This window comes from Paroedura picta, chromosome 1, assembly GCF_049243985.1.
Source record: "Paroedura picta isolate Pp20150507F chromosome 1, Ppicta_v3.0, whole genome shotgun sequence".
Lineage (NCBI taxonomy): Eukaryota > Metazoa > Chordata > Lepidosauria > Squamata > Gekkonidae > Paroedura > Paroedura picta.
This window is the reverse complement of record NC_135369.1, coordinates 40,439,788-40,459,832: the sequence shown is the minus strand read 5'-3', so window position 1 is coordinate 40,459,832 and position 20,045 is coordinate 40,439,788. Positions and strand designations below refer to the sequence as shown.

Sequence of the window (20,045 nt, the reverse complement as noted above, 5' to 3'; positions counted from 1 at the left end):
GAGCTTATGAAAGGAAAATCTGAGACTGAATGGTGGTTTATGATTGTGTTTCATGGCTGTTGTACATAGTGGAACATCAGTAGAGAGTGCATTAGAAGGCGGAATAGAAGAGGCTATGCTTGATCAGACTCTGGGGTTCTAGAGCTGCCCAGATTACTCACTTCATTATTCTCATTGTTAACAACCTGTTTTAACATTGGGTAGCATACTGCAACTTTTGGATTTCATATTTTAAACTGCACACAGTGGTCCATAAGGGATATGACTTACTCTAGGCTGGAGTGATCCATAAACCAGCAATTTATCTTTGACCAGATGGTCCTGAAGGCTGACAATTTAACATTTAAATCAGATGCATTGCTTTCTCAGCAACATATACAGCACAAAATCAAAGAAATTCATGTGTACATGTTCTCTCTCATGCAAGTGGTATAAAGAGACAGCAATGGAGTTTTAATTCTGACTCCATTTAAGCCAGGGCTGGCCCCAGCCATACAGATGGATTTAAGTAGTTGGAAAGTAAAAAAAACAAACAAAAAAAACCTGTAGTGGTTAGGAGTGCAAATGATTCTCTCCCCCCCCCCCACATGCAACCAGCTGGGTGACCTTGGGCTCACCACAGCACTAATAAAACTGTTCTGACTGAGCAGTAATAACAGGGCTCTCTCAGTCTTACCTACCTCACAGGGTGTCTCTTGTGGGGAGAGGAAAGGAAAGGCGATTGTTAGCCGCTCTGAGACTATTTCTGGTAGAGAAAAGTGGAATGTAAGAACCAACTCTTCTTCTTCTTCTTCTTCTTCTTCTTCTTCTTCTTCTTCTTCTTCTTCTTCTTCTAGGGTGGCTGTGTGGTAAAGGACAAACCAGCCAAAAAAGCAATAGTCTATAAACAATATTTAAGGACCACTGTTGGAAGAAGAAGAAAAAAGAAGAGCTGGTTTTTATACCCTGCTTTTCTCTACTCTAGGGATTCTCAAAGTCGGCTTCCACGGGCAAAAGAAAACTTCCAGCATGGACATGCAAATGGAGTTTCACAAGTATTCAGAATGTTGCTCCAATGAGCCAATTCTCCATGTGGTGGCTGATGTTTCCAACAACTAGCCCATAGCAGGAGGAAGTTGCCGCTCTTAACCACTATACCATGCTGGCTCATTCTGACAGAAAGTTTCAAATACAAGGTAGGAAACATTGCACAATTACACATTCTGCAAGTCCTGCAGGCTGTTACCCTGATTCAAGGATTTCTGAAGGTCACATAACAATTTCTTCAGCAGATGGCTATTTCCATTTTTGGAAGCAAGGACAGACACAGAACAGTATACATGTGTATGAGCTTTCTAAATAAATTAGGAGCCTGTGGAGAATGGAAGGTGGTAGTGAGGAAACTATATCTTGTAGCTGAATTGTAGGAGTCACAACATATTAATTATGGCAAATGAAGCAAAAGGATGAGGAAATAATGAGTCAGCATTTGTATTAAGAAACATTTTATTAACAAAACGGTAAATTCCACTTGCTTAGCATTTCCAATAATGGATAAATTGGCCTTGCAACAAATAAAAAAATTGTAAATACCTATCACAGAAAGCACTATAAGGTTAAGGGCCTCTGACCTCTTTTTCTGATATTTTGGGAATGAATAATTTCACACATTTTAGTGTATTGTTAAAAAAGGCAACACAATACAGTAATTAAAAAAAATGACCCAAAGCCATCTCACAGCACAATCCTAAACATGTTTATTCAGAAGAAGTCTCACTTGGTCCTGTGGGTCTTACTCCCTAGTAAATGTGTATAGGATTGCAGCTTTGTCAAACAAATTAGATTATTACAGAGATGGGATTAAAGTATTTGTTATGTACTTTGAAAAGAGAAAGGTGTTTTAATATAGCTACTGTAACATCTGATAAATGCAAACACTTCTTTGTTCATTATTAAGTCACAAAATTAACAAGGAAGAGTAACTCCCCAGAAAACAGCTTTAAATGACTTTCTCTAGAAATAGCAATCCCCTATTACTTACTTCTTTCGGTAGTCATGTTAATTGCTCAGAAAAAAATAATCTGATCAAGTTAGGTGAGTTAACAGAGTCAATATGGAACCACAAGAGAATCTTGCTGTTGGCTCACACTGCGGCAGTGGTGGAAAACTCCAAGGAGCAGAATATGTCTCCCCTTTCAAGTATCCTGACAGTTACAGAAATCAATTTCTCATTGGCGTCTTGTTTTGTTTTGTGTATGAAAGCCAGACCCTCTTGTTGCCCCCCATGTCACTTGTGAAAATGGTAGAGGAGGAGAGCAATTGGGCAAAGGATTTTTAGATTATATAGCCTTGCTGACACTTCCTTCAACTATTCACATCCCCACCCCACCCCGCTCAACCCTTTTGACATACAGTGTGATCAAATTGTTTGGCAGTTTCCAAAGATGGTGATAACACAACAGTTTTGCACACATTTCTAAAATATTGCTGTATTGAAGTCCAAGGCTTCCCATGATACCCAGGGTTTTGCTTCAGTGGCAGCAAACAGCACACAAGAAGATACAGTGTCTTGCTGGTTAAAGCTAATTTTAAATTCCTTCTTCGTGTCTGTAAGTTTGAACCATTCTCCTTGTCCCAGGATGCCTTTCAAGCTATGGCTGATTCTCTACTGAACAACTTTCTCTTGGCCTAAGATATTCCCTTTGTATCTCTCTGCAAGTGAGGTGTTACACAATGACTTATTGTTGGAAATCTGGTGGAGCAGTCCTGTTGTTTTTCTTTTTAATGGCTAACTTATAGCATAAGCATGTTATTGAAACAAAAATAAATGTTTATACTTATATCTATGCAGATAAACATAAAGCATACTGAACCACCAAATCAAGATATCTCAGAAAAGGCAAGGTGGAATTAAAAAAAAATTTTTTTTAGGAAAACAATACAGAATACTTCCTCAGATAACAAAATGTGCACTTGAAATCATGATTTTGCATGTAGTTTATGCTGGAAACATTTTTTTTTTCATAACTGGGGGATGCCTCACTGTGAGGAGCTCATGTAATTCAAAGGGCAGACTTGAATTCTCTGATTAATCAACAGTTTAGTGGTTACCTTATGAATGTTGGGCAAATGCTACATAGTGACAATGATTTGTAGAACCCAAGGAATTTGACTTTTTCCTCACTTCCGGGGAGCAGTCAACTAGATGTGATCTGAACTGGAGTGCAAAGGTCACTTAACAATTGATTTTTGTCAAATTTGGTTGGGTGGCAGAAGCCACATGACTTCAATTAAGCTTGGCTGATGTCTATTGGGAGTGGACAGGCAATTGGAGAAGAAAAGTATGATGTTTATATCTATATAGAGTTGCTTTCTAAATCCACTTCTTTCATACAAACTACTATAACTGAACTGCAACAGAAGAGAGGAGGGCTGTACAGGGTTAAGAAGAAAATTAGCTGACTCTTATATACATTCATACATGTCCCTCTTAGTATATTCACTGCACTGTAAATTAAAACAAACGAGGAAAAGAAAATAAATGTAAAAAAAAAATCAGTTGCAGGAGAGGAAGAAACAGTGTAGCAGTTTCTCATGGCTGAAAAAGTAAACAAAATGGTTGGTTGCTCCAGATGTGGTCAAACGTTCTATACCTAGCAACACTTAGAACATTGAGTTTACCAAAAATGGTTGAAGAGCAGATATAGTTTGCATTTTCTATACAACAGGCTAGAAAACATCACTTATCACAGTCCAGAAAGCACATATAGATGTATTTTTTTTAAATATAAACATATGTAATAACATATTAAGCGTGCATGATTTCCCCCCCAATGATTGCATCTATGCCCTCAGGTTTGTTTGTTAGTGGTGTGTGAAAAATAAGCCTTATATTTCTCTTCTTTTGTTTGTTTATTATTATTATTATTATTAATAATTGAAAATAAGGCCGCTATATTTTTTCTTCACAACCAGAAAGGGGCTTTTTTTAAAATTAAAGTGTTTTCTTTCTTTTTTTAAAAAATGTGGTTTATTCAGAAAAGCCAGCACTTCACTTCAAACCCCAGCTTCGACCACTGCTTCTCTGGACTGGGTGGCAAACTCTTTCGAAGTCTGCTGGACGAGGGCTCGTGTAGGACGGCAGAGTCTTTTCGGGTCATAAGACTAGCTTACTCCTCAGGAATGTGCTAGCACTTTGGCGAAATCCAGACTTGTAGGTAGCTTCTTTTGTGTGTATGTTTGTGTGTGTTTGTGTGTATGTGTGCGCGCAAGAGAGAGATTTCATTTTTGTTGTTGCAGTTGGTTACACTTCGTGTTGTGCTGGGTGATGTTTTGTTGTAGTAATACTCCTTGCCTTATGGATGTGCAGTACCAACATCGTCTTCGGAAACATTCCAGCAACAGAAAGACGGCAGAGTAAATGAAAACACTGTGGATGTTAGGGGATTATTGACTCCTGTTTCAGCGAAACAAGAGCATGAAATGCTTATTTCATTTTTTTTCTTTCCTTTTTTTTTTAAAAAAGTCTTTTCTTTCTGATTGCATTCCCTGTGTTCTTGTTTTCCCATTTTTTAAACTTTGTATGTGCTTCATAAAAAGTAAAGTAAATAAGTTTTGTTTTTATGTCTCAGATAAAATGAAGACTATTTCTATACAATTGTTCTTTTAGCCGTTGGGATCAGACATAGTATTCCTTATCCTTGTTTTTCTTATTTTTGCTGGAGCTTTTAGAGCTGTTTGGTTGCTTTTCCTTAATCACAGCCCCATTGGACTGTGCTGAGTTACTGATGTAGTTTCGACTCTCGTCAACATGGTAGGAACCTTCATCTCGGTTTCTGTACTTGTACATGGCATAGAGGAGGATGAGAATGCACAGAGCAGCTGCCGCCACAATCCCCACCACCATGCCAGTTGTGCTGCTGGATTCCCGGACCACCTCATCCGAATTTGCAAATTCTCTCCCTCCAGCCTTGGTGGGACTTGCTGTAGGTAAATGATGAAAGAAACATTTTTACAGTGCATAGTAGAAACCATCTGTGCATTCTATATTCATATAGCATCAGAACACATTTAATAGATCAGGCAAGGTCACATTAACCATGTGCCACTGGGCATGTCTCCATGGGTGGACATTCCTTGATTCCAGTCTGGTAATCTGGGAATAAACCAGAAGTATAGGACAACCCCGCTCCCAATATTAAATTGCACAGCTCACTTCTGAGCTCCTATTTTAAAGTTGTGCTAGCAACACAGGACTAATATATTCATTTAGAAAAAGACATATCAGTGACCTTCAGTGACTGCGCCACTTTATAATGTAGGTGGGGGAAAATCACATATATGAGAACTCCTACATGTCAAAAACTTCTTGTTTTTGGAAATCTACCACATAAATGGACATCTCCTTGATGTACTAGCTTTCTACGTACAAGAATGTTTAAACTTGTGAACCCATTATTATTACACTTTATACAAGTTATTTCCAGCAATTTGTACAATGTACCCTTTCTAAATGTGGGCGACTGAAAGCAGCTGCCCCACATAATGGTGGGGATCAAACAATATGAACACCTACATGTACAGGTGCGTTTTTAGTAAAGGAAATTTTTGCACCAGAACAAGTAAGCAAACGATGCTTCCACATGTGGTTCTCTCACAACTATGCATTCTTCTTCTTTGGATTTAATTATTGCATCCATCTGCTATACAGACAGATAAGAGGGCTAGTAGGAATTGAAGATCCACAGTTGATTAGACTGCAGGGATCAGGTGCAGTAGATCACAGTGTCCAACCCTTGAAGAAATGCCCATATACACATGACCCAAGTTGCATGTCTGTCTGTTGCATGATTTTAGTATTGTTTAGATTTTTGCAAAAGGCTCAAATAGTTCTTGAATTCATGCATATAAATAAAATTTATATTCACACACCAAAAGCAAAACAAAGGAATAATAAAAAAAGATAACGGCGCACATAATTTTAACAGCACTGAGATCTATTGAGAGACTCATGACCTACCAGCATGAGTCAGAGTAAAGAGAGAGGCTCTTCTGTATTTCCTTAAGGCTGTTAAGTCTGCCTACAAGTGTGAACTCAAAAGAGAGAACCAAAAGAAACACTCTTGCAGAAATACCCCCCCCCCCCGATTCCCTACAATTTGTACAGATATTTTTACCTGGCCTGCATCTTCTAAATCTAGATTTCACGTTAAGGAAGGTTTAGTGGCAAGTTAGAGTGGTGTGAAGCCTCTTTGAGAAATGTTATTAATGTTATTGAAATTCATTTCTAAGATCCCCCATATTTCCCCCCACACTTCACTTTGAGTTGGTGCCATTTCCAGTTTTCAGCTGACCTATATAACAAGTACAAGTTGTGAAATGAGTTCCACACATTTACTTGTGTACAGAGCTTTTGGATGGCCGTCTGATGACATATGCTGCAGATGGTAACAACACAAACGAAGAACAGCCCTCCCTCCCCCAGCACAGGGTATGAGCCAATCAAAGACTATTGGGTTAATAATTAAAAGCAGGAAAAAGCTATATCCACAAGACAACCGGGAAATGCAGAATTTATTACCGAGTGCCTCACAAAATTATTACAATAAAACCAGTTAATCGGGCGATGCCTGTCAGTCCCCTCAGTGCGATGTCTGAACTGAAGAGCTCAAGTTTCAGCTTGTGTTGTTTCATTTTCAGCCAGGAACTGAAATTGCCAAACCTGAGTTGGCTGACATTTCCTTCAGTAATTAAAAAGTCAAGACATCCCAAATTACCTCTGGAAACATTGAGAGCAAAATGCATCTCTGTATGCTTTGCCCTTAGAATGTGTGTCTGTTCAGAAATACCCTGATACAGCTCAGGTATGCACACAGGAGACAGCTCTGCAAGGAAGAAACTTAGCTGGATGGGCTTCTTCTCACATCCAACACCTGGCTCAGCATGCACAGAGACCTTTCACAAAGGTTAACATTTTGCCCGTTAGCTATTTGAGTAATTGTGGTTTTCTGTGTGCTTGAGGCAGGGTAGCTCTAGTTCCTTCATATTCACCTTTTGACACCAGATAGCTAGCTAATCAATGGGATTTCAGGCTGGGGCACAACATAAAGACATGGATCAGCAGCATACGGTATAACCTTATTAAAATCCAGTGCATATACCATAACACAACTCTTCACATCCACAAAATGTGTGCAGTTTTCTTTATAAAGACATCAGAGTCCTTCATAAACATTTTATTTATTTAATTCATTTCTACCCCATCTTTCTCCTTATGGAGGACCATAGTGGTTTGCATCATTCTCCTCTCCTTCATGTTATTCTCACAACAACCCAGTGTGGTATGAGGCTGAAACGGGTCACTCTGACCTTTCCCATATGGAAAATTTGGCCTGGGCTGGTGCTAATCCAGTTGTGGGGCTAATGACCATTTCCAGATGTGGTCACCGGCCAGCCTGACCCAAGCCCTCCATTACTCCATGGCAAGGGGATATGGGTTCTTCCATGTTTCCTTCCTTGCTGCAGAAGCCATTGGAGCCCATGTCAGTCCAGGGCCATCTGGTAGGGAAGAATTGGGCCATCCTGGCTTGACTCTTCCCTGCCCTCACACAACCTACAGAGTCACATAAGGGACAAAAAATGCCCCAGGCTGTTACGCAGCACTGGGCAACACTGCAGAGCCACCTGGGACATTTTATATATTTTTAAGAAGGTGGGATTGCATTGTAACCTTGTTCTTAAATTGCCTTGTCTGGAGGCACAAATCCAGGGCTGACTGGTTCTGGTGGGGAAAATGCTCCCCCATATGGACCCAGGAAGAGGCAGGGCAATCTGCCCCATCCAAAACACTCTGTGGCAACCTGATGCAGCACTGCCAGTGCAGACAAGGCCTCAGCCAGCTTTCATGACATGAGTGAAGATTTGAACCTTGGCCTTTCAGACACTAGTCCAACAATCACAGTGGCTCTCTCATAGTGCAGTCTGGATCCAGCCTTTAGAATTAGAATGGGATTGAGATTATCTGCTTGGCCTTCGACTGTCATGAGCTGCCTCTTGATTCTTTTCAGGAAAACCCCATGACACTTCCCAGAAACTTGAAGAAGTTGAATTTGCTTTTTAAGAGTGGGCTATCGTAAGACAATACTGTTGACTCATAAATGCAGTTCTTTAGGTATTTATGCAAGAGTGATATTGCTGGAATACTGGTACATCGCAATTAGAGAACTACAGCAAATACTGGCCTGAGAATACTTTGGATAATGCTTGCAATTGCCTTTCCCCAGAGCCTTACAAAAGTGCTTTAGCCTTTGGCAGGACTCAGTCCTATTGTATGGGCCTGCTTTTAAATTTTGGTGGGGGCAAGATATAGGCTCTTTGGGGCAACAAGGAATTAGTGGGAAGAACATGACCTAAATTAGAAATACAGCAAGCGGAGTGCAACAAACTCTGATATCTGAAGGATACTGAACTGGGTATGAGCATTCTCCTAACGTGGCCTTTGAATACTGGCAGCAGCCAGGACTGCAAAGGTGCCCTTTCTTAGCCATCTGGAGCTTAATTCACTGAGGGACTACAGTGAAGAAGAAGAACTGGTTTACTATAACCTGCTTTTCAGTACAAAGAAGTCCCAAGGCAGCCTTCCTCTCCCCACAACAAACACACTGTGAGGTAGGTGGGGCTGAGAGGGCTCTATGAGCACCAGTCTATGAGAATAGCCCTAAGAACTGTGACTGGCCTAAGGTCACCCAGCTAGCTGCATGTGGCGGGGTGGGGACTCAAACCCGGTTCTCCAGATTAGAATCCACAGCTCTTAACTATCATATCATGCTGGTAAGGAAAAGACTCATTTGCTCTGTATCTGTAGGTAAATATAATAATAATAATAATAATAATAATAATAATAATAATAATAATAATACACCAAGTAAAACATATACATTCCATAATGTACAAGGTATTGGATTCTGTAGGACTGATGGCTTCATTAAACAGATCAAGATGATTAAAATGGAATCTTTGTAACAGTTTAGCTACTATGTCTAAAGATTTTTTCCTTTGGGTCCTAGTCATGGCTTTCACACATCATGCATGTGTCTTGTGTGTATTAAGTGCTATCAAGAGAGATTCAAATGAGTGATTAAAATGTGGAATCCATCATCAGCGGATTAGTGAGGGCCACAGGAATAAACAACTTTAAAAGGGGATTAGGGGATTAGAGAGATTCAGGGGGATAAATCTATCAATGGCTACTAGCTATGGTGACTGATGGGAATCTACACATTCAAAGGCACTAAGCCTCTGTATCCCAGAGCTAGGAAGCAACATCAGAGGAAGGCCTGAGTCTCAGTGTTTGGCATTCAAATAAACCTTTTGGCCATTGTGTGGGACAGGATGCTGGACTAGATGGAACACTGGTCTGGAACACTGGTCTGGAACACTGGTCTGATCCAGCAGGGCTCATCTTATGTTCTTAAGTCACTTCTGATTTATGATGACCCTATGAATTAATGTCCCCCCAAATGTCCTATTGTTAACAGCCTTGCCCAGGTCTTGCAAACTGAGGACCGTGGCTTCTTTTACAGAGTCAATCCATCTCATGTTGGGCCATTTTCTTGACATGCTGCCTTCAACTTTTCCTAGCATGATTGTCTTTTCCAATGACTCTTGTCTGATTGTAATGTAACCAAAGTATGATTGTCTTAGTTTAATCATTTTAACTTCTGGAGAGATTTTGGGCTTGACTTTATCTAGAATCCACTTATTTGTCCTTTTGGTGATCTATAATATCTGTACTATTCTTTTCCAACATTGCATTTCAAATGACTTAATACATCATGCATAGTGTGATTATAAGACTTCATTGAATACTCAGGTGGTTTTCACTTCAAAACACTGTAAGACTGTAGAACTGTACATTTCCCTTGAACTTCATAAACTTGCACTAGGAGTCCATCTCAAAGCAGTCAGTAGTGACAACAGAGATTTTCTCCCTCCTCCCCATAGCATTTGTGGTAGAAATTCATCTGAGCTGGATGTGGCATCAATTGTTTTGTAAGACAATTCACTCTGACTGCATCAGGACTCTTGAGTGTATCCATGTGAGTAAAACTGAGAAAGGCTTATCAGACTAAATGTGATTTTGAAAATTAATTTCTGCCTAAGAAAGAATGGAATCTACTGAATAAATTCTGTCACTACCTGATGGGCTAAAAGTTGCCCTCCCTTTGAACACCAGCCTCTGAGGCAAACACTGTCAATTAACTCTGCTATTAATGTCTGCTAAATGGCACCTTTCAGCTTCCCTTTATGGGGAAATGTTCCTTTGAATACAGAGGCATAAGAAATGAAACCAAAGAATCTTATTTTAAGTAAAGTCAAGGGTTTTTTTTTTAAATAAAAAAATTAAACCTGCTGGAATTCTTTCATTTTAGGCATCTTTTCACAATTATCTCACTTTCTCCATCTGTCTAAAGAAGACACAACCACTTAATTAACTGAAAATGTTCCTGGTGTTCTAAGAGTAGCTGTTTGTAATTGGTGGTGCGGAGGACGGGCATGAGGGGTTTGAGGCTAAAACATGCCTTTTTGTTTTATTAATCGCTTTCCTAAATGGAATAACTTTCCCAACAATATCCAGTTGTTCTTGTCAATTATTTTTCAGGCCATCTGTTGCAAGTTTGTAAGAGTGCTAAGAACCATATGTGGGATATTTCCCACAGTTCCTAGCACGAGGGTGGTGCAGCTTTTGTTTCCTGCTCAGCCATGGAGATCACTGGGTGTCCTCTCTCAGCCCTTGCCTTTCACAGGGTTGTTGTGGAGCTAGGTAGGAGAAAAGGAGAACCGTGTGCACTGTCCTGATATCCTTGGGGAAGATAGAAGAAAGGAATCATAGGATATGATTCCACTGCAAACATTTATTTATTATTTCAATGACATATATCCCCTGCCTATCAAACAAAGGATTCCATCACAGGCATGTTTCACTAAAGAGCTTCCTCAGGATCATGAATGGCTTCAAAGGGCCTGTTGCTAATATCAAGTTTCTGGCAGCAGTTCATGAGATACTGAGGAAATTCTGACTCAGAAAAAAACAACCAGAACTCGCCATTATTGTACATTTTATACCTTGAAAAACAACCAGAATAGTCAAAGTGCCTTATTTTATTGCCTGGGAAATGGCAGATGAAAAGCCAATAACTACTCAGCTTGTCTAGATGTAAGGCCATAACACGGAGAAGCTGGAAATCCTTAAAGATGGAGAGCCACCTGCAAATCTTGAAGCTGCCATTATGGCAATATGGATGGTTTGGCAGGGTGGATGGAGAAGATAATAAAACTATGTTTTTCCATCTCACTGACAGGAATTAACCAGACAACCTGCCTAGAACTAGTTCTCTCAAAGGGATCAGTGAGGTGGGTATATTGTGCCTGTCCTTAAATACACCCACCCACTATCTAAACTGTACTATATACAAAACTAGATGAGATTTCTATATTACTTTTGTTACCACACCTATGAAATAATATGTCTGGAACAATCACAATTGGCCACAGATCCACATTGTGCATTAGAGAGTTATTATAATTCTTGGCAGCTCTTTGGTATGACTCTTAAATTTCAAGAGTAAGGAAAAACTGTGACTATTGCCAATGTCCAGTGTTCATTAATACTGTGAAAAGAAAATTGGAATTGCAGACTCCTGTGGTGTTTGAGAATTGAAATTAGCAAAGACACCATTTCTTTAGAAAAAAAAAGGTAAAAAAGAGCTGCTTGGTTCATATTCATGCTTTTGCATAAACCAAGTAGTGGGAAATGCCAGGAAATTATTCACAAGACAAGATTAAAAAACAAAATACTGCACTTTCAACAAGGCATGGAAGTAATTATTTTGTGATGTATACTCTGTGGGCTTTGAATCTGGGAGCAGTTGGAAGCTTCTAATCTGGTGAGCCGGGTTTGATTCCCTGCTCCTCCACCACATGCAGCCAGCTGGGTGACCTTGGGCTCGCCACAGCACTGATAAAGTTGTTCTGACTGAGCAGTAATATCAGGGCTCTCTCAGCCCCACCTATCTCACAGGGTGTCTGTTGTGGGGAGAGGAAAGGGAAGGAGATTGTAAGCTGCTTTGAGACTCCTTTGAATAGAGAAAAGCAGCATTTAAGAACCAACTCTCCTCCTCCTCCTCTTCTTCTCTGGTGGATCACATTATCTAGACACAATTTCATCTGAATGTGATATTATCCTCATTTTCTCAAAGCCATTAAATCAATATGAATATCCAAGTGGTCCTCTTCCACCCTGTGCCATGCTATTAGCAATATTTGGTGGCAGCCCTTTCTGATTTGTATTACTACAAAAGAAAGCAGGGGATCACTCTTTGGAGATGAAATGCTTCTCTGCATGCAAAAAACTGGCACATTCAGGAAAAAAGTCTTATACGAGCAAACTTCATGTCCAGGGACTTAAAAAATATAGATATTATTAAATGTAACCTTGCTACTCAGGAGTTGCATATGGTCCAGCTAGGAGTATGGAAGCAGGCCAGGAAATATGGGGCTGAATTCAGCCACTGCCAAACTTCAGAAGAGTTCTTTGCATCTATTTGTCCATTCCTGTTCCATGGGAGTAGTATTGTATTGATAGAATCTACTCAATATACAGAGATGTTAATAATAAGTTGTTCACCTGTTTCTTCCTCTATAAAATTATATTAATGTGAGTTAATATTGGTGATTAGTTTGTATGAAAGAGACAGAAAGATGAGAGAAAGAGAGAGAGAGAGTGTGTCAGTCAGTCAGTCCATGGTTATCCAGAAGAATATAATGTTTACTTTACTACTCCGGTTTTATGGGATGGTTATGCCACAGGGTTTCTACTGTCAGAATACCAAATCTCTCTCCCTTCTTTATTCATTTAGGCATCAATGAGGAATAGTGCAAGTTCACAGTCATGCTGCACACAAACAAGCAAGTGCCAATATTGTTTTGCCACTCAGAGAGCAGCAGCACTGGTCCAAGGAACACAGCATGCAAGAAAAACATATGCACTTGACATAGCCAGTCGCTTGAAGGAAGTAAAACCAAAGTACACCCAGAGGGCAACAATGGGTCTGTGTTAATTTCCTATGCACTTAAGCCCCTAGTAAAGCATCACTTAATTTCAAAGACACCGCTGCAGGATGATTGCTTATTCCTAGAAAACTAAGCTGTCTTTGGTTGACTCCTAATGAGGAAAATATCTACAGGGTCACATATGTGCAGAACTGAATTGCATCTAAAACATTTCACATAATAAGTTTGCAAGCAACAGAAGAAAATACCAAAAAGACGGATTGAAAGCTACCGGTGGAACATGCACTTGGGATCTGGATGTTCTGTGCATTTATCAGGGCATGTACAATGTCTGTTCTTACCATAGCCCCTTGGGCTCTCAAAAATTCCATCTGGAAAACCAAGATGCTTTTCCAGTATTGGGTCTGATTCAGCGTAAGAATCTGAAGTCCCTCAGTAGGACTCTGCATTGGATCCAGAGGTAGATTTCCATTATGAGGGTCTCACTCTTGCTCCCTCACCCCTCCGGATATGCAAGATGAGTCCTAGTTTGCCCTTGGGATCTTCACATATACAATTTGATGTGGAAACAGAGACTTTCTGTAGTGATAATATAATTTTCTGCAGTATGAATTATGGGGAATCCCTGTTTTTGGATTCCTGTCCACAAACTGTTTTTTGTGGACCACTAAAACGTTTCTCTACTTTTTGAGAAGTTGATCAAGTGGACAAGTGAGGAGGCCGGCAGTATATTGTCTATGTAATCTTGTGATTGACAAGGCCACAGCCTTCTGAGGTGACTGCACACGCTTTCTTCGTAATCAGTACTGAGCTTCATTCAATAACTGCTGTGCTTTAGGTGAGTCTGGTTTCTCTTTCCACGGGGATAAAAATCCTATCTTCCATGGATCAAAGCTCTCTGCTTCCAGCACTTCAAATAAGTTATATTCTCTCTCCCCACCGTTCAGTCTTGCTTCACTGTTTTTGTTTTGTTTTTAAACTCACAGGTTAGCCCTAGTGTTCAAATGTGTCCTGCTGGTCATCTTATTGGCTTCATTATTATTCACACAATCCACATGGCAGATATCAAATACTACGCTCATCGCACTGTAGATTGTCTCTCACTAATATACTCTGTCTGTGAGCCACAAGCCGCCATTAGATAGCATGGCCAAACTACTGTTCCATACAATGAAGCTAACACATACAAAAGGGATAATCAGTGGCCGCTAAAACACTTACACTTGTTTCCCTAGCAATTTTTTAAGATAATGTAATTTTTACTTTCAGTTCTCCGTATATAGTTTTAAATATAATAATGGCAAGAAAGACTTATTTGTATGATAAAATATTACCTCTGCACTAAAATGTAGAGGCTAAGGTCACGGGTTACTGTCCTCAAAAACAAAGGACAATTCTATGCATGTTATAGAATCATAGAATCATAGAATCATAGAGTTGGAAGGGGCCATACAGGCCATCTAGTCCAACCCCCTGCTCAACGCAGGATTAGCCCTAAGCATCCTAAAGCATCCAAGAAAAGTGTGTATCCAACCTTTGCTTGAAGACTTCCAGTGAGGGGGAGCTCACCACCTCCTTAGGCAGCCTATTCCACTGCTGAACTACTCTGACTGTGAAAAACGTTTTCCTGATATCTAGCCTATATAGTTGTACTTGTAGTTTAAACCCATTACTGCGTGTCCTCTCCTCTGCAGCCAGCAGAAACAGCATCCTGTCCTCCTCCAAGTGACAACCTTTCAAATACTTAAAGAGGGCTATCATGTCCCCTCTCAACCTCCTTTTCTCCAGGCTGAACATTCCCAAGTCCCTCAACCTATCTTCATAGGGCTTGGTCCCTTGGCCCCAGATCATCTTTGTCGCTCTCCTCTGTACCCTTTCAATTTTATCGACGTCCTTCTTGAAGTGAGACCTCCAGAACTCCAGGTGTGGTCTGACCAGTGCCGTATACAATGGGACTATGACATCTTGTGATTTTGATGTGATGCCCCTGTTGATACAGCCCAAAATGGCATTCACCTTTTTTACCACTGCATCACACTGCCTGCTCATGTTTAGTTTACAGTCCACAAGTACTCCAAGGTCTCGTTCACACACAGTGTTACCTAGAAGTGTATCCCCCATCCAGTAGGCATGCTTTTCATTTTTCTGACCCAGATGCAGAACTTTACACTTATCTTTATTAAATTGCATCTTGTTCTCATTTGCCCATTTTTCCATTGTGTTCAGATCTCGTTGAACTCTGTCTCTATCTTCCGGAGTATTTGCCAGTCCTCCCAATTTGGTGTCATCTGCAAACTTGATGAGTAGTCCCTCCACCCCCTCATCTAGATCATTAATAAATATGTTAAAAAGTACCGGGCCGAGCACCGAGCCCTGAGCCCTGTTCATTGGTATGCTTGTCCCACTGAGGTCAGTGGGGTTTAGTTTCAAGAAAATGAGCATCAGATTTTACCTTCTGTGCAAAGTTTTAATTCCAGAGGGGAGGGTCCAGGATAATCCAGTCTTCTAAGTTCTCAGAAGCTCAGGAAGGTCAGCCTGGGGTTGCTTCCCACTTACTTGGATGGGAAACCACAAGGAAGTTCAATACTGCTGTGCAAAGGCAGGCAATGGCAAAATGTTGCCTTAAAAAGTCTATGGAGTTTTGTAATGGACAGCACTTTGAAAGTTAGGTTCCAAGTGCTGAAATAGTAGCAACAATGAGTGAAGGGTTAATTTTTTTCACTAGGCAGAGAAAGCCAGAGACAGGCTGCTCTGAGTGCTCTGATTGGCCAGAGGTAGCTGATTTACTAGCTGTGTGCACAAGAGAGACTTGAGTCAGTTAAAGTCAAGTCTGTGTCTGATTATGACAGAACTTGTATACCTGTGCCTAGCTAACCATTCGCTCGGAGGAGAAACTTTAGTTAAAGAACTGATAGCTACTCTATAAATTGTCCGTAAAACTGGGGCAGATATTTGGCAGTGGGAATATGAGCAGTGAGGTTACACTTCCAATTCAGGCAAAATTGGAAGGAAAATTCTTCTAAGGAGAGAAGGAGGATCCCTGCCCAGTTAGAAAAGCGGAAATCAGGTGAAAGGATTTCCTCAGACTGTGTGAAATAAAGTACTTCAGAGGGATACTGGTACTTCTAAGAAAAGAAAAGTGGAGGTACTAGCATAGAGTGCCCACCCTTCTAGAAGCCAGAGGAGTTCAGTGGAGCTCACAAAGATAAAAATAAAGCATACCTGTTTTAGGATAAACACAGTAACAAAGCCTCTCAACTTAAAAGAAAAATCTGAAGGCAAAGCTTATGTAAATCTCAAAAGTCTAACTACTAACTTAAAACTATAAAAATATCTGATTTGTAAGAAAAAGCTAAAGGGCTCTTGCACCTTCCCAAAAAGTTACTGGGCTGAGTAAAGCCAAAAGGCCTATCAGTGACCAGGTGAGAAAGTGAAAATCATTTTATAACAAAGAAACCACACTACAGTAGCAGCTCAGTTTGGAGGAAAAAATTTACCCCAGAGTGCAGAAATATGTAGGGATCTGTCATAGGTCATCATAAGTTAGTTGTGACGTGATGGTACTTTCTACCACTCAAAATATATGTAGGACATTTTAGCACCTTAATGACTAGCATTTTTTTATTCTAGCCTTCCTGACAAAATGGGTTCCAGTCTATCAAAACTTACACTGGAGTGAAGCAGAATCCTAAGCAAACCTGCTAAATAAAGTTGGATTTACTTCTCAGTAAATATGAACAGGACTGAAGCCCGAAGTAAGCAGAAGAGTCAGGTATGGTTAGCAGCTTCCATTCATTTCAGTGACCCTTAAGGTTGTCTTTTTTTGGACCAGTAAAACTTTCTATTGAACTCGGGCCAGAATGGTACTGGTACTTTGGGAAGCAAGATTGCTAAACAGATCTTATATGAATGATTAATGCCTCCAGCAAAGTGACTGGTTACATTGAAGCTATAAAGTTTAATTCCATAAATAAAATAATTTCAAGCCTGAAAAGCTCTATGAACCTAAAGGTAAAGGAAAAGGTATCCCCTGTGCAAGCACCGAGTCATGTCTAACCCTTGGGGTGACGCCCTCCAGCGTTTTCATGGCAGACTCAATACGGGGTGGTTTGCCAGTGCCTTCCCCAGTCTATGAACCTATGACCCTCCAATTTGTATGCCAACCTCCTTCATTATATTAAAAGTGCTTACCCTGTCATCTTATGGAACACTCAGCACTGTACTGTTCTTCATAGGATTGTGCAATTTTTCAAATTCAGTATTTTTCGGTTTGGGTCTATTGGACTGGCATTTTGGGGGATGTTTCTGAAAAATTTCAGATCCCAATATTGGTATGGTACTGGTTTGGTATTGGGGGGTGGGGGTGGTTCTAACAGACTTGAGAAGAACACAACCTGATCCAGGGGCTGGCTTGGCTTCTCCTGCCCCCACCCTTCATTTTTCCAGTCAAGGGGGAAAGAAGATGTTTAAAGTGATCACGATCTCTTTAAAAGCCTTCTGCAAGTTGCAAATAAACTCTGAAGGCATTTAAAGGGTTTGCAGTCTTCTCCAAGCTGAGAATTCACTTTGAAAACATGTAAAGGGACTAAGAGCCCTTTAAATAAAACTTTAACTGCAGCTATCTGGCAGTCCCAAAAATCCAGAATATTTTCAGGCTTGACCATTTTGGACAGCTGAACAAATCGTGGCTATTTACCAGTTGAAAAAATATCCAGAAAATACCGATAAGGTATTTTTTGTCATCTCCCCCACTCCCGCTTCAGTAGACCCAATACACCCCCCAGTTCTTAATATGGTTTTAATTGCTAGAAACAAAACCTTAGTGAAAGAAACTGACAGCTACTCTGTTTGCAATGCAGTGGACATAAAAATGGCAGCTGGTAGGTTCTTGGATTGCACGCACATGTGTGTTGTGCATATCAGAACGCTGCACATAATGCTGATCTCATGCTTCTTGCTTCAGGCTTGAGCTTGGGAATTATCACAGTGTTTGACTGCTTTGTAGACTTTAGTGAGGAAATCAGGAGACAATTACATGATAAAACAGTATGATCTCTGCAGGGTAAGCTGTATTCACAGCTCAGTGGGATCGTTCCCCCAGAAAAGCTTGCATGCATCTGAACTTGAGTTTTAACAAAAGAATAAACGTCTGCAACTACTGCCGCACAGTCAGTGTACTCCTTCCCATCTTGCGAAATTATATCATGAGTCCTGTAAATATTTATGTAACCCACCCTGAGTCCTTGGCATAGGGGGGCTATAAATCTAATGAACTGCAATAAGCAACCAAATAAATTGCACACTTCAGTAAACCAAGCTGAAATGGATGGTTTGCTCCCCGCCTGCATAACTGAGAACAAAATCCCACTAGGGGTATAAAATCTGAATTGCAAGAATTTGTGCTTCCATGCTCCTACAGAATAGTAATTTATTTTTTTAATGTATTTGGGTGTTCGGCTGTAACCATTTTCTCCTAGTACTCAGAAAGGTGGCATGATACTCCTTTCCATCAATTACTGAGTGCAAAGGAAGGGAAAATTAATCACTTATCTAAATATTTATCTTCTCTAAATAATGATGCAATAATATCCTGGGTGATCCAGCTTCACATACAGGAGCCATACATCTCTATAATAATCATGGGCAGGCTATTCATCACCCAGGGAAGGAGTGGCTGGCTTGAAGGTGCTGTGAAGACACTAAGATCATCATCCTATGGACCTTATTCAAACAAAAGCCCCACTTCAATGTGACTTCGGTGAGTGTGCATAAGACTAAGCAATAAACCTTGCAAATATGTGAACGTTTAGAAGATGTCTGAAGGTCACAACACTCCTGGCCAGCGAAAAGCCCATGCAGGGAAGGATGGAAGAAGCACCTGTCTTTTCTCTGCAGAGCCTGCCCACTTGGACCTGGACAACAGCTATAGGAGCCTGCTATGCCTCGTCCTGCGGAGAGACAGCAGGAAGGCAGCAAGGAAAACAAAGGGTGCTCAGATTCCCCACTTCAGAAGCCTACTCTGAATTGGCCAGCAGCACTCCCATCGCAAGAAGTCTCCACGCCCTCAACTTCCCTCTTTGCCTTCTTGCATTCTCCCCAGGATGAGGTACAGCAGCACAGTCAAGAGAGTGAGAAGGCTGAGGCACCTGAAGCAGAACAAGCTGGCCACGGAGAAAGGGGAGTTAAAACCACCAGCATCACCCCACTATGGCCACCTTTCTCTTTCCATAGCTGGCTGCCATGGTGGTGGTGGTAGTGATGATTTTACACCCTCCTCTCTGTGTTTATCTTGCTCTCCGCCCTGCTGGCAGTGCACCAAGAGCCAGCTTGGTGTAGTGGTTAAGAGTGATGGCCTCTGATCTGGGGACTCAGGTTTGATTCCCTACTGGCTCCACATGCAGCCAGCTGGTGACCTTGGGCCAGTCACAGTTCTCTCAGCTTTCTCAGCTTCAGAGGCTAGATAGCCATCTGACGGAGAGGCTGATTCTGTGAAGGCAAAGGGGTGGCAGGTTACAGTGGATGAGTGATAGGGTTGTGAGTGCCCTGCATAGTGCAGGGGGTTGGACTAGATGACCCATGAGGTCCCTTCCAACCCTATGATTCTATGATTCTATCTACCTCACAGTGTGTCTGTTGTGGGGAGAGGAAGGGGAGGCAATTGTAAACTGCTTTGAGACTCCTTCAGGTAATGAAAAATGGGGCATAAAAAGCATCTCTTCTTTTCCTTAATTCCAGGCTTGGAATGAGGCCTGCTGTTCAGGGAGGTTTGCAGATTACCTGTCCTTCAGTACCGACAGCAGTTGTGAGAAGCACCTGCCGATTACAAGGTGGCATTTTTATTGTGAACCACCGCGAGTCCGAAGGGAATGCGGCAGTATATAAATACAAAAATAAATAAAATTAAATAAATCTATTTAGAATATATGAGGTGGGTTCTATATTGGAATACAGTACTCAGAAGAGCTGAAGGTGGCATATCAAAGAACCAGGTGTGT

The 20,045-nt window shown here is 40.9% G+C and overlaps 1 protein-coding gene across 44 annotated transcripts in view; it reads right to left on the bottom strand.

Moving 5' to 3' along the window:
* Window positions 1-1,467: 1,467 nt before the first annotated feature.
* The window catches only part of NRXN1 (neurexin 1), a 1,166,434-nt gene continuing 1,147,856 nt past the window's right edge, over window positions 1,468-20,045 (bottom strand). For all 44 annotated transcript variants that reach the window (XM_077334531.1, XM_077334465.1, XM_077334492.1 and 41 more), the window contains one exon: window positions 1,468-4,962. In XM_077334531.1, coding sequence (XP_077190646.1) covers window positions 4,658-4,962 — 305 coding nt within the window. In that variant the 3' untranslated portion in view covers window positions 1,468-4,657. The remainder of the gene's footprint in view (window positions 4,963-20,045) is intronic.